The sequence below is a fragment of the Rousettus aegyptiacus genome, unplaced genomic scaffold (genome assembly GCF_014176215.1).
Source record: "Rousettus aegyptiacus isolate mRouAeg1 unplaced genomic scaffold, mRouAeg1.p scaffold_m13_p_4, whole genome shotgun sequence".
Classification (NCBI taxonomy): domain Eukaryota; kingdom Metazoa; phylum Chordata; class Mammalia; order Chiroptera; family Pteropodidae; genus Rousettus; species Rousettus aegyptiacus.
The window spans coordinates 54,595,778-54,610,701 of record NW_023416307.1 but is presented as its reverse complement, the minus strand read 5'-3'; the positions used below and the strand labels follow the sequence as shown (position 1 = coordinate 54,610,701).

The window sequence follows — 14,924 nt, the reverse complement described above, 5'->3', positions numbered from 1 at the left end:
TTATTGAAAAGATTTTCTTTCCTCCAAATTATAATAGCACTTTTGTTAAATAGCAATTGACCATTTATTTATGTGTGGGTTTGTCTAGGACACTCTTCTGTTTCATTAGTATTTGTTTATCTTCATTTCAACACAAGTCAGCCTTTTTTTTTTTTTTTTTTTTTTTTTAGGCGAGGTAACCCTTGGTTGACCTCACAGATTGCAAGGACCTTGTCAGCTTACAATCCCTTATTTTTTATGCCTGCAGCACCTGGTCTTCCTAGGTGGTCTCCCATCCAAGTACTAACCAGGACCCACCCTGCATAGTTTCTGAGATCAGACAGTATCAGGCTTGTTCAGGGTAGATGGCCGTAGATAACACAAGTCTGCTTTGATTCCTGTAGCTTTAGAATAGGTCTTGAAAAATGTATAGTGAAAGTCCTTAAGTTTTTTTTTTTTCCCACAACTGTGGGCTATTCTAGATTTATTACATTTCCCTCTAGAATCATGTTTTTAGTTTCTTAACAAAAAAGATGTCTGCTAGGATTTTGTTTGGAAGTTCTTTGACTTTGTAGATCAATTTGGGAACAATTAACTTTGTCTTTTGACCATTGATCAAGGTACATCTATTTATTTAAATCTCCTTTAATTTCCCTCAGCAATGTTTTATAATTTTCAATATATGTAATTTTTACATATATTAATTCATTTATGCCTAAGTATTTTATATTTATGCAATTATGGATATTGGATGGAGAGTTCTATAAATTTCAGTTTAGTCAAGGAGGTTGATGTTGTTCAAAACTTTTATTTTCTTACTGATTGTTTTCTCTAATTGTGCTAGCAATTATTGAAAGAAGAATGTTTTCATTCTCAGCCTTAATTGTGGATTTGTCTCTTTTTCCCTCCAGTTCTCAATATTTCTCCATGTATTTTAGGTGAATCCACATTAGGAGCGCTATATGTTCTTGATGAATTGACCTCTTAATCATTCTCCAAGTTTATCCGTCAACATTTTTCTCGTTCTGAAATATAGTTTGTTCTAATATTACATTAAGATAGTCACTTCAGACTTCTTTTAATTAGTATTTTCATGTTACTATATGTTTTGTATCCTTTTAATTGATATTTAAAGTGGATTTGTCTTAGTATTTATTTTAAAATTTTTAATTTTAAAAAAACTAATTTTTATGGTTTGTTCTACAGTTTACTATATATATATCTTTAACTTATATAAATAAGTAAGTAGCATTATACTTTCTCGCATATACTGTGAGAACTTTATAGCAATACTCTTCCTTCTGTTAGTATTGTTGTTGTCCTGTATTATTTCTATACATGCTACAAATCCTACAATGTTGTTTTTATTTTTATTTTATTTTTTGCTTAATTTTTAAAAATTGAATTTATGGGGTTAACATTGGTTAGTAACATGTAAGTTTCAGGTGTGCAATTTTATAATACATCATCTCTGTATTCCCTTGTTTGCGCATCACCCAAAGTCTAGTCTCCTTCCGTCACCACATATTTGACTCCCTTTCCCTCTTCATCTTCTCCCCACACACCGTTTCACTTTTTTTTTCAACAATGTCTTGTAGTTTTCAGTGTATAGGTGTTTCATTTCCAGCAATTTGTTTATTCCTAGATATTGTATCCTTTTTGTTGCAATTGCAAATGAGATTAAAAATTTTTTTTTCTGATATTTCATTGTGCTGGTACATAAAAATGCAACTGATTTTGGTACATTTTTTTATCCTACAACATTATTGTATTTGTTTGTTTCTAATAGTGTTTTGGTGGAATCTTTAGGATTTCCTATATACACTGCAAATTGTGATCATTTTACGTCCTTCCCAATTTGGACACCTTTTATTTCTCTCTTGTCTGATTGCTCCAGCTAGGATTTCCAGTGCTATATCGAATAATAGTGTCAAAACTGGACATCTTTTTCTTGTTCTTTATCTTAGGGGACAAACTTTCAGTTTTTCACCATTGAGTATGATTTTAGCTGAGGGCATGTCTTTATAATGTTGTAGAACTTTCCACTTATACCCATTTTGAGTGTTTTAATAATAAATCGATGTTGTATTCTGTCAAATGCTTTTTCTGTACTTATTTATATGATTATATGATTTTTATATTTTATTTTGTTAACATGGTGTATCACAGTGATTGATTTGCATATGTTGAACCATTCTTGCATCCCTGGGATGAATCCTGCTTGATCATGGTGTATTATCTTTTTAATGTATTGTTTTATTTGAATTGCTAGTATTTTGTTGAGGATTTTTGTTCATCAGAGATATTGGCATGTAATGTGTGTGTGGTGTTCATGCCTGGTTTTGGTATCAGGATAAAGTTGGCCTTGTAAAATGAGTTAGGAAGTAGTCCCTATTCTTCAATTTTTTGGAAGAATTTGAGATGGATAGGTATATTAAATTTTCTTTGAAAGGTAGAATTCATGGCTGAAGCCATCTAGTTCTGGACATTTGTTTTTTTGGAGTATTTTTATTACTATTTCAGTTTTGTTACTATTGATCTGTCTATTTACATTTTCTAATTCTTCATGGTTCATTCTAGAAAGGTTATAAATTTCTAAGATTTTGTCTATTCTATGTTATCGAATTTGGTGGCTAATGGCCTTTCATAGTATTCTTGTATAATTCTTTGTATTTCTGTGGTGTCCATTGTAACATCTCTTTCATTTGTGATATTATTTCAACCTTTTCTCTCTTTTCTTTAGTGAGTCTAGCCAGAGATTTGTCAATTTTATCTTTTCAAAGAATCATGTCTTTGTTTAAATATATTTCCTGTTAACTTTTGTTCTATTTCACTTAATTCTGCTCTAATTTTCATTTTCTTCCTTCTACTGACTTTGGCTTCCTTTTTTTTCCCTTAGTTCTTTAAGGTGAAATGTTAGATTGTTAGAGATTTTTCTTGTTTCTCAAGGTAGGCTTGTAATGCTTACACTTTTGCCACATACCCCAAATTTTGATATATCGTATCGTCATTTTCATTTATCTCTGTCTCTTTTGATCTTGTCTTTGACCAAGTAGTTGTTCAATAGAATGTTGTTTAATCTCCACATATTTGTGTTTTTTTCCAGCTTTCTTCTGATAGTTAATTTCCAGTTTGATATTTTGCGGTCAGAAAATATGATCGGTATTATTTAAATCTTAATTTTACTGAGACTAATTTTGTGCCCCAACATATAATCTATTCTTCAGAATGATCCATGCACACTTGAGAAAAATTTATCTTCTATTGTTTTGGGATACAAATTTCTGTAAAAATTGATAAATGACACATTAAACCAAATGGACATAAAGGCTGATATTTCCTTATTTACTTTGTGTTTGGATGAGCTATCCATGGCTGCCAATGAAATATTCACATCACTTACTATAATTGCATTTTTGTCTGTCTCTCCCTTTAGATCTGTAAGTAATTTCATATATATACACACACACATCCCTATCATGAGAGTACCTATACATACATATATACATATGTTATTTTGTCTTGAAAATTGTCCCCTTTATCATTATAAAATGTCTCTAAAGCATTTTTAAAATAATTTTTTATTTTTCAAATACAGTTGACATACAATATTAGTTTCAGGTATATAACATAGTGATTAGACATTTATGTAATTTAAGAAGTGATTACCCCAATACATTTAGTACTCATCTGAAACCATAGTTATTCCAATATTACTGACTGTATTCTCCATGCTATACATCCCATTACTCTGTGCCTTTTGGTTGGTGAGTTCAGTCTATTTACATTTAGGGTAATTGATATATGAGAACTTACAGCAATTTTGTCTAGTGCTTTCTGGTTGCTCTGTTTCTCTCCATTGTTTCCTTCGTCTCTTGTGTTTCTGTCTGCTATTTTAGTTCAGTGGTATTCTATGATATTTTTTCCTCTTCATTTCTTTTTTTTTTTATGTGTCTCTTATCTAGATTTTTGTTTTGTCATTGCTATTAGGTTTATGTAATAAAAAGTTTTAGACTCAGAATAGTTCTTTATCTTCTGAGTACATCTTATCTCCATTCACATGTGCAAGTTCAGTCCTTTTCCCCCATGTTTTTTATGTTGTCACAAATTATCCCTTTTTATACTGTGCATTTATTTCCAAATTGCAGAAGCTATAGTCTTTTTAAAATGCTTCCCCCCTTTAACTTTTATGTTTTAATTAAGAGTTTAATACTCCTTTCTGAAAGAGTTGCAATTTTCTGCTTCTCTCTGTGTTTGTTATCATACGATTTTGTATCTTTTCATATTTTTGTTTCAGGTAGAAGAGCTCCTTTTAACATTTATTGTAATGCAGATCTTGTGGTGATAAATTCCCTCAGCTTTTGTCTGGGAAAGCCTTTCTAGGTCATATCTAAAGGATAACTTTACTGGGTATATTATTCTTGGCTGGTGATTTCTCTCTTTAAATATTTACATATTTGAGTTCACTCTCTCCTAGCTTGTAAAAGTTATGCTAAAAACTCTAATAATCCAGTGGGTTTTCCTTTTTAGGTTAGTCTTTTTTCCCTTGGTTGCTTTGAGAATTCTTTGTCATTTACTTTAGACAATTATAATATAATGTGTCTTAGAGAAGGTCTCCTTATATTCAGATAATTAGGTATTTTGTTACTTCTTGGATTTGAGGGACCAGTTCTTTTCATAGGTTTGAGAAGTGTTCATCAATTATTTGTTTGAATGGGTTCTTTGTTCCTTTTCTCCTTCTGGTATTCCCATTATTCTTATATTGTTCTAATGGAGTCAGATAGCTCATACAGAGTTTTCCATTTTTTAAACTCAGTTTACTTCCACATGAGTCATTTCTAGATTTTTGTCTTCAAGATCACTAATTCTTTTTTCCAATCGGTCTTTATTTCTTAAGCTCTCTCTAATTCATTCATTATCTAGTTTATTGAGTCCTTTAGCTCCAGAATTTGTTTGGGTCTTCTTTTAGTTTCAATCTTTTGGTAAAAAGTACTCCTTTGTTCATTAATTTTATTTCTGAACTTGTTGAACTGGCTTTCTGATTTTTTTTATATTTTTTTTTTTTTTTTTTTTTTTTTTTTTTTTTTTTTTTTTTTTTCTTTCAGAAATGCGTTCTTAAATCTATGTCATTTAAATCAAGTCTTCCATGTCTTTGTTTTCTGGAGATTTTTTCTTTCTGGGTTACCTTGGTTATTCATGGTAATTGATGGATTATTTCTCCGTGTGGTCATTTGAGATATTGAAATCTTCTTTAGGTACTGTTTTGCTTTAATAATTTAGCTGGTTGATAAGTAGATGTTTTTCTTTTACCTACACAGTCAGGGACTTCGGTGGGGTGGCATCACATCATCTGTGGAAAATGCTCCATATTCTCTGAAAATGTGGGTGTCTCCTCATTCTTACTGTAGCCCCCCCATGGTTGGATACAGTAGGCGATGGGGCTCCAGGCATGTGAGTTCCCAGTGCTCTCTTCCTGCATCCAAACCACACTGTACTGTCTTAGGTGTGTCAGTTGCCTCCATCAGGCTTTCCTGTGACGGGTTAGGGAGTAGTGAGTTCATGTACTGCAACTTTATTTCTTCCACTAGGACTACCTGCAATGTGCACCAGCTACTCAGGCCAGAATGATGCTTGTGTCATCCCTCTCTGGACTGCCAGTTGAGGGCTACAACCCAACACCTCCAATGCTACCATGTCAGCTAAAGTTGTGAGGTGGATTTGCATGTCATCATCTTTGTTTTTTCTCTCAGACTGAGGCTGTCACACTTTTGTACTCCATCTCCTCCTCTGTCACTGGGCTCAGTTGCAGTGTGTACTCAGGCTAGAACGCTGCCTATGCCATTCTCTAGGTTGCTGCATGAGGGCTTCAACCCAACCCTCCATGCTACCATGTCAATTAGGGCTGAGGCCAGTGCAGGACTGTGTCTGGGGCTCCCCATTTCTGTCCTTCCTCCTTGCCTTCAGATGTCTCAATGTGTGGACCTCTCCAACATGTTTGTGTGTTGAACATAGAATCATTTTTTGAATTATAGTTGTCCAACTTGTAACTTTAAGGAGGGAAACCAAAAAGTTTTCTCATTCTGCTGTGATGCTCACATCACTCTACTATTCTTATTTTTAATTCAAAGACAAAAATATTTTTGTTGTTATATATTCTAGTTGCCTAATTTTTTCCTATCACTATTACATTTGAGAACTCTATCACATCTGTAAGCAGAAGTGATTAACTATATTTATTTTTAATATATTGGGGTGACATTGGTTAATAAAATATATAGTCTTCATGTATATTATTCAAGAAGATACAATATGTACATTGCAATTAACTATTTTAACATAAAAAGTTTAAAGATATTAACTTGCTATAATATGTAATATGTATAATATTGCATTTATTTATAACAATATTAATTCTACTTTTGTGTTGAAAATTTTCAAAGTATATTAATAACAAATTTATTATATGATGTTTCTAAAAGCCCTGTGAACTAGATAAACCTGGTATTATAATTCTCATTATAAAGTAAAGAAACAGGCCTGGTAATGTTCATTAATTTTTCTCAAAATCATATAACCTATAAAATGATAGAGGTAGGATCTTTTGACTTTTATAACACTTTTTCCATTTTCCAAAATATGTCTTACTGGAAGGTATAAAACTCTTTTTGAAACAGCAAAACATCTAGAATCCTAGAAGGTAGTATGATGTAGTAGAAAGAACTAGATGCAAAGCTGGAAGATGATTTGCCAGCCAGGTTCAAGCTAAGAAATAAAACAGCATGGAACTAATGCAAAATGAACAAAACAGCACTCATACAACTAGTGTATATTCCACTTTGGAAGCAAAAAGCAGATTTACAATGTTCAGCTAGAAGGCATATTGTAAATGAAGAAAAAAAGTTATTGTATGGTTGAGGTGACCAAAATTATTGTTTAGAAGAGTGGTTTTAATTTTTCAGGAGATTTAGTTATGAAATTAATCAAATAGCACTTGTCCTTTAATAAACTAGACAAAATTTAAAAAGTGAAACATTTTTATAAATGAAAGTTATAGCTGTTTATATCTACCTACACTGTCAAAACTTTAGATATATGAATTTTTATGTAATATTTGTGTTAAAATACTCTTTAAGATAACTAATTTGAAGCCGAATAACTATAATTTTACTTAATTATATACCTAAGCACCTGTAGCTTTTAAAAGTGTGACATTTCTTGAGCTATTTCCCCTTTGCAAAGCAAAAAACGATGTGTGATTCTTCTGTAAAAACATGACCAAATTGAAGAGCAAATTAAGTAATCACTACTTACATTTTTAAATTGATGATAAAATGTGATTGCAGTTCATTCCTGTTATTTTCAGTGGTCATGGCTATTATACAAGATCAACCTATCCTATGTAAAGGCAAAATGTTCTTCTTAACTTTAATCACTACCTGACATCCAAACCCTACAGCATTACTTTCCAGTAATCTTATTTTTAATTCAAAGATAAAAAATAGTAATGGTTAGTATGATACATTCTAGTTGCATATTTTTTTTCTCTCAGAGTTGCATTTGGGAACTGCAATGGGTTGGCTGTGGTGGATTTTATACAGAAGACAGTACTATTAAGCATGGGGACCATTGACCTATATAGATCAAGTGACCTATACCAACGACAACCACGGTCTCCTCGAAAAAACAAGCAGTTCATTGCAGGTAGGAGATAAAACAAGATGGTTATTGAATTTAATTAGTTCATCTGTTTTCTTACCTTTAGATTTTTTTTGTCTGTCTTCTGTAATGCAATTAAAATGCATGGCAATCTAAAGTGAGCATAGTTCACAATATTATGTAAGTAAAATTGGGCAGAAACATAGGGTAAACAAGGCATTTAAACTTCAACTTAAGAAACTTGAGATGCTTCCTAACTTTAATATCAATTGAATTCCTAGGGGATAACAGAAAATAAGCTATTAAATATAAAAACACTATCAAAATCAGGCTCTCTGGTTGAAAAAAACTGCTTGCAATGGTTGTGTTAAAGAGGATAATTTTCTTCTAGTATACTTGGTCCCTTTAAAAATATAATTTTCAGTTAAAAGTTATATTTTGAAAGTAATCATTCATTTAAATTAACCTCATATTTTACGTCATCTTTCCTTGTTGAATGGTGACTTTCTAGGAAGTATTTTAACAAATGCACTAAATGTTATTTAACATTTAATAATGTTATGAAAGATGACATTTTTCTTGACAAGATCAATAAGTTGATTTATTTAACGGTAAAAGGAAAATATATGTGGTTAATTATGATATAAGAAATACTTTCTACATAATGCCAAACTTTGATATGCCAGATCATTCAAAGTTTTACTGAAATTGCAGCATATATCCAAATAGTTGGCTTTGAAAACACTGTCAAAATTTTGTATATTTTCTGCCTACTGACATAGTTTAAAAATTGCTTGGGCTAAAAGGTAGAAATACATCTATCCATTATTATGTCAGAGGACAGAAAATATACAGTTAATTTAAATTTTAGACAGTTTTTAAAAATTTCGTTAATTGGATATTGAAAAGACTACTAAATATACCCATGAAAGAATATTTTAAAATAAAAAAAAAGTACATAATAGTAGGTGTTATTTTTTAAATAGCAGGTGTGCAAAATTGAACATCTGAATGTGACAAGTTTTCTTTTGGACTAATGAAAAATTACTTGATATACTGAAATTTTCCCTCTTTATTTTTCTTTGGTAAATCTCAACCCTTTCCAAATTGTTGGTTTTGATCCTTTGTGTTTTGTTAGGAATTGCAGCTTTTAGCAATATCTTAGGAGGGCTGGAAATTTCAAATTCTATAGGTTCTGCCTCAATTACTAATGGCTTTTGAAAGGAAGGCAGAATAAGAAATCATGCATGCATGAAGATTCTCTCATGGTTTGGAAAGAGAAGGCTGATTATTGAAAGTTTGTAGACTATGTTAGGAAGATGTTAAGGGATAGTAGGCATTCCTTGCATACTAAAAGCACCAATTCAATTAGAAAAGCTTTGGATCCTATGACAGCATCTAAATCACTTGCTGGATATACACAATGAAATAACGAAGTATATATTTTGACAAAGGTAATACAAATGTTATTTAATTAAACTCATTGAGCCTCAACATTTATGATTAGAGCTTAGAACTGATGACATTAAAATCAGGTAAAACCATGAAGTCATAAATTTCATACTTAATGTATAAAAATGAGTATTTGCTTTGTTACTAAAACATTAAAGATTAATATCCATAAGCTATCCTTTTAATACTGAAAATTAAAGACAACTATTTTTTACATTTATGAGGTACTTATATATAAGTTTATTATGTAAACATATAAGAAATATGCCATCTATTTTTAAATTTGATTAAATGAAATTAATACTGCATTCTCATCATTCATCTATCACCCTTTACTTTCTAATTGGCTTTTTTTTTTTTTAGTATCTTCTCTCTAATTTGATTTTTTAATATCTTCTCTCTAATTTGATTACCTAAACTTGCGGCAATTTCTTCATCTTGGCTGTTCTAGATTCTGGTATGATATCACTTCCTTTCACTTTAGACTATTTTTTTTCTCTTTCCTCTGCCTGCTGCTGATGCTGGTGTTCTGGCATGTTCCAAAGACAACTTTTGCATGCGTGGCCTGTCTAACTTTTATCCTGATTTAACGAAACGGATCCGTACTTCTTATCAGAGTAAGTTCTATAAAGGTTAGGCATTTTAAGTTATAATGCTTGAGTTAAATCCATACATCTATGCTCAGTAATGTGTTTTTAAAAACACATTCAGCATGCATGCAAATTTTTGTTTCGTTATGGAAGTGCAACCTGATAATTTTAATTAAAATTATAAAAATATTTCAAAAATTTATTGTCATAGACCCATTTACTCATATCCATTGTTTCAGTATTTAGTTAAATCATGAAGATCATGTCCTATTAATCCAAGAGTCATTCTCTTTTGTTTTGAGGAGGGTGTCCTTGTAAATAATGAATGTGATTTATCAGTGTCAATAATTGAATGCTTTCTTATTTTGGAAACCTTGTGCCTTTGGCCATTTTCTAAAACTATTCTAACAGGCCACAAATTTTGCTTCTTCTAAGTAATTAGATTTCATAGAAGTAGCTAAGTATCCCTAATTTCTGATGTTTTTTATTAAAATAGAATATACAAACATTTCTGTAGTGATTTTAGATACCAAACACTGTGAAGGTAGACAATTAAATTTACAAATAAAAGTCATTAATATTTACCATGGTAGCAAATGTAAATCTAAAGATAGTGGAGTAAGCAATTTTAAAAACTCATGCAGAAAAAGTAGAGAATGAAGGTATGATTGGAGGTGAAGATACTAGTAATATTATGAGTAAATATTATTGACATGAGCAATTTATAATATGCAAATCAGTACATTATGTTTAAAAAGCACATTTCTTAATAAAAAAGATGACCTCATAGTTATATAAAATATACACTCACATATGTTGTATATATTTTGAATTTTTTCAGACTTCTTTTCACTAGGTTGTAGATATTAATGGAATTACATCACTTATTGAAGCCTAAAACTTTGTGTTCCTCTAGCTAAAGGAAGTCAGTCTCTGAAATCCTTAAAAAATTTCTGGAAGTGCCCAGAAGGTGACTTATTTTTGCTCATAAGTATTCCCTAGTTTTCTGCTCTAGCAGAGCACCCCCTTTTGGGGTCCTACTGCCTCAGCTCCTGGTGACTTATGATAGAACAATGATATCTATGTTGGCTTCTACTGCTCTCTGTTTTGCCAGGCTTGTACACAGTAGTGTTCGAACCATTTAGTTTGTATGTTACCTAGATTTGTTTGTACGTTTACTTTTATACATAGTCTCTTTATATCCTCTACATCCAGCACAGGTATGAACTCAGTAAGTAAATGATGATGGTAGTGGGATAGAGAATGGCAACAGGCTCTTTATGCTCACATGAACAGACAAGGGGCTTTTCAAATTTGACAAATGAGGGCAGAAATAGCTTCTGTAGTTACTGGGTTCATTAGAATTTTGCAAAAGAAATCATAGGTTTTTCTAAACAAAGACCTAAAGTGTCAAGACAGAGGTGAAATCAAGTCATTACAAAGCCATAAGAGATCCTCCATGTCTCCATCAGTAGGCTACATGGGGGCTCAGACAAGCTCTGAGATTTGAAATCAGATGTTTTAAAGCCTTCTCTTGCTAATCAATGTCATATATTTTGATGAGACAGATTCTTTATTGACTTAAAGGTATATTTTGGAATTTGCTTTTAGAAATAAATTTTATGAAAATTTGACTTTAACTATTGGATCATATAACCTGGTTACATTTCTAAAATTTTTGAGACTGTACAGCCTTTTCATGAATTCTTTCCCAGCTTTCAGAAAAGTATATCTTCACTGACCCTTTTGGGAGAAATTTAACCCACTTCCATTGAATGTCTATTCTATTCTGAAATTCTGCTCAGCAATTTGACTCAGTGTAATATTATTTAATTGTCATTATAACTCTTTAAGGAAAATTGATATTAGTACAAATTAGAAAATTAACATTGAAAGAGATTAAATCAGTTTCTCAAAGTCACACAGAATTAGTGGGAACAAAACTTAGACCTATCTGATCCAAAGTGACTTCATATGCTTTCTACTATATTATCCTATGTCTCAAAGTTTTAGGTACATTGGAAACCAATTTCATTATTATATAATCATAAACAATTTTTTCCACCCTCAATTAATGAAATAACATATTCAAAATAAAACATTTTAAAATTTTTTCACAATTGAGGATATTGGGCAAGGTGCTCTCAAAAATTCATTTTTATATTTTATTATATTACATCAATTTTACTCTCAAAGTGATATCACATTCTACTTTGAACCTTATTATTTTCATTCTGAGAAACATCTCAATTCCAATCTTTTCCTGAGCTCTTTCACTGGCCATCTTGTAATGTAGGTTAGGTAACAAACCTTTAAATTCTCTAAACCTTTAAATTCTCACCTGCAAATTTTCCACATCATAGCATAATAAAACTTTATAGCTCAAAAAACCCCTCTGTTTTACAGATTGTGATTTATGGAAGCAATTAAATGTTTTGGAAAGAGTGACAAACAGAGTCAATAGGGTTATATCAATTTATGTATTTTTAATTTATCTATTCATTGTATTTACAATATTAAGCAAGTCATTTAACTGTTCTGAGTTTCTTTATTATATATAAATTAAAAATCATAATACCTACCTTTTTTAGAGACTTTTGGAGATTTTCTGGGTTAATGTTTGTAAAAGCATTTCTATAAATATTGTTATTATGCTGAAAGATGAATCAAACCACAGAGAGGTTAAATTTCAGAATCACAACCAATCTATGAAAGACTTTGGAAAGTGTCAAGCCTATATATGCTTTCCCTCTTTTACTGCATGTTTTTTTCAGAGTGTGGGGAATCATAAATAATAAGGAATGCCTCAAGGAAGAAAAATCAGCAAAAATTATGGTAAACAATAAATGAAAAAAGTTTTCTCAATCCATAGATATATTATTATATTTGGAAAAAAGATGGCAATGCTATCAAAGAGGAAAATGAAATAAGAGGAAAGATGGACCTATTTTTGAGAGTGCTGATCAGAGATGAGCCTATCTGAGGTGGAAACATTTAAGTGATACTTCGCAAGATAGGAAGATTTGGACAAAGCTTTAGACCAAGATAGAGTAATAGGGACCAGATTTAACCTCCTGCCTGAAATAAACAAACAAAAACCATATAAATATAACTTTTTTAAAACACGGGACATCCAGCAATGAAAAGTAGAAAGAAATGAACCCTAAAACTATACATTTTTACTGCCCTGAGAGAGTTTCTAGAATGCAGCAAAGAGATGAAGGGAAATCCAGAAGAAAATCAGTGGGCACCCTGAGTTGAGATGGAGCTGAAAAACTAGGAAAACCAAAGCAGCTAAAGTTCACAAAGAGAAGATCCCAGACATATACAGAGTTTCCTCCTCAACAAAGTACAAATCCTCACATACATATGATGAAACTAACCAGAGACAGGTAAAGACCTGTCTGAAAGAATTAAATGAAACAGTTTCCAACACTCAAAGAAAATAGTGTCATTCCCACAAGCCAGATAAGAAAAAAATTATAATTCGCATCTACGTCTAGTTAGCACTGTACTGGAAATTCTAGCCAGTATTGTCAGGCAAGTAAAATAAAAGTTATCAGGATTGGAAAAGAAGTTTTAAATTATCTTTTGTCATAGACATGGTACCATGGTCAAAATCTACAAAAGGGCTACTGGAACTAATAAGTTAATTTAACAAAGTGCAGGATATGAGATCAATATACAAAATTCAATGAAAATCAATTTTATTTCTATACTCACAACAATCCAAAATTGAAATTTGAAAATTCCATTTATAATGGATAAAAATATGAAACACTTAATCATAAATTAGGCAATTGATCTGAAAGATTCATACATTGAAAACCAGAAAACATTGCTAAAGTGAAAAATGTCCTAAAATGAAAAATTATACTATGTTCATGTTTCGGAAGTCTTGATAGTATTAAAATGTCGGTTCTCTCCAAATTTATCTGTAGCTTAATACAATCCCCTCCAAAATTCAGATTTTTAATAGAAACTGACAAACTGATTCTAAAGTCCATGCAGAAATTGAAAAGATTAAGAGTAGCCAAAACAGCTTTTAAAAAGAACAACATTGAGACGTGGGACCAAGATAGGCAGCAAGGAGGACATGCGCTCACTTCCTCCCAAGAACACACGGAATGTACACCTATATTTACAGCAGTTCCTCCTGAAAGATAACTGAGGAAAAATTGAACAGCTTTTACATGACAAAGAAGAGATTACATAGTGAAACTGCGAGAACTCTCTGGAAGCTGAGGGAACTCTCCAGGCTGACTAGAGAACCCAATGAGCACCATTGTATATGTTTCCAATGCGGGCAAGAGCTCTATCCCTGGGCCATGGCTGACCTGAGAGGATGCTGCAGTGTGTCTCTAGCAAACCCTTCTGAACTACATCCAGTAGAAAAAGGAGGATGCCATAGCTCACAGGCATGGGGCCGCTTTACCCTGAGGTTGATCTAGAAAGCACAGCAAGGTGTTCCATTGTGTACCCACTGTGATGTGCCCATGGGCTTCTCGTGCCCAGAGAGAGTATGAAAATATCGAAGTGCTTTAGTGCCCACATGTGGTGTTGCCCCATCCAGTGAAAGTGCAGACATAGTAGGGTATTGATGCACATCCATGTGGCCCTGCCCCACCTGGAGAAGGTACAAAACTAGCAAAGTGCTACAGTACATGCACATAGGGTTGCCCCATTCAGAGTAAGTGTGGAACTCGTAGGAGTGCTGCTGCCAGCTCATACAGGGTTGCCATACCTTGAAAAGTTACAGAACTGGTGTAGAACTATTGTGTGAGAACCTAGGGCTGATGTGCCAGGAGAAAGCAAAGAATTAGCAAAGTGCTGGGGTACATGCACACAGGGCTACCCAGACCCAACTTGGGTAACAGACAATTAAAGTAATAGGACATGCTGTGCATACTCTGGACTGCCCAACCCAGATCAGAAGAGCAAGGAACTGTGCATGCATCAAGCTGCCCTACCCAGACTCCTTTCTGGCTATGGATAGCCAGAATAACAGGGAGTTACTGCATACATGTGTACACCAGACTGCTCCATCAGGAAACCACTCCTTCTGGCCAAATGGCACACCAGTCTCCTATCCTGGCTGCAGCTAGCCTGCCAAAATCATCCAGCATTCGGTCTACACATAGTCCACTTTGTCAAGGTTGGGAGAAAGCTATTTTATTTAACTCATTGGAACAAACACAAAGTCAAAAAAAAAAAATGCAGAGACAGAAGAATATGGTCCAAATGAAG

The 14,924-nt window shown here is 32.5% G+C and overlaps 1 protein-coding gene across 7 annotated transcripts in view; it reads left to right on the top strand.

Moving 5' to 3' along the window:
* The window catches only part of STXBP5L (syntaxin binding protein 5 like), a 243,509-nt gene that overhangs the window by 138,126 nt on the left and 90,459 nt on the right, over nt 1-14,924 (top strand). For 4 of the 7 annotated variants that reach the window (XM_036218789.1, XM_016158809.2, XM_016158808.2 and 1 more), the window contains 2 exons: nt 7,529-7,680; nt 9,633-9,704. In XM_036218789.1, the coding sequence (XP_036074682.1) occupies nt 7,529-7,680; nt 9,633-9,704 (224 nt within the window). Of the gene's footprint in view, nt 1-7,528; nt 7,681-9,538; nt 9,545-9,632; nt 9,705-14,924 lie in introns of all 7 variants that reach the window. The other 3 variants (XM_036218792.1, XM_036218791.1, XM_036218790.1) reach the window with 2 other exon arrangements.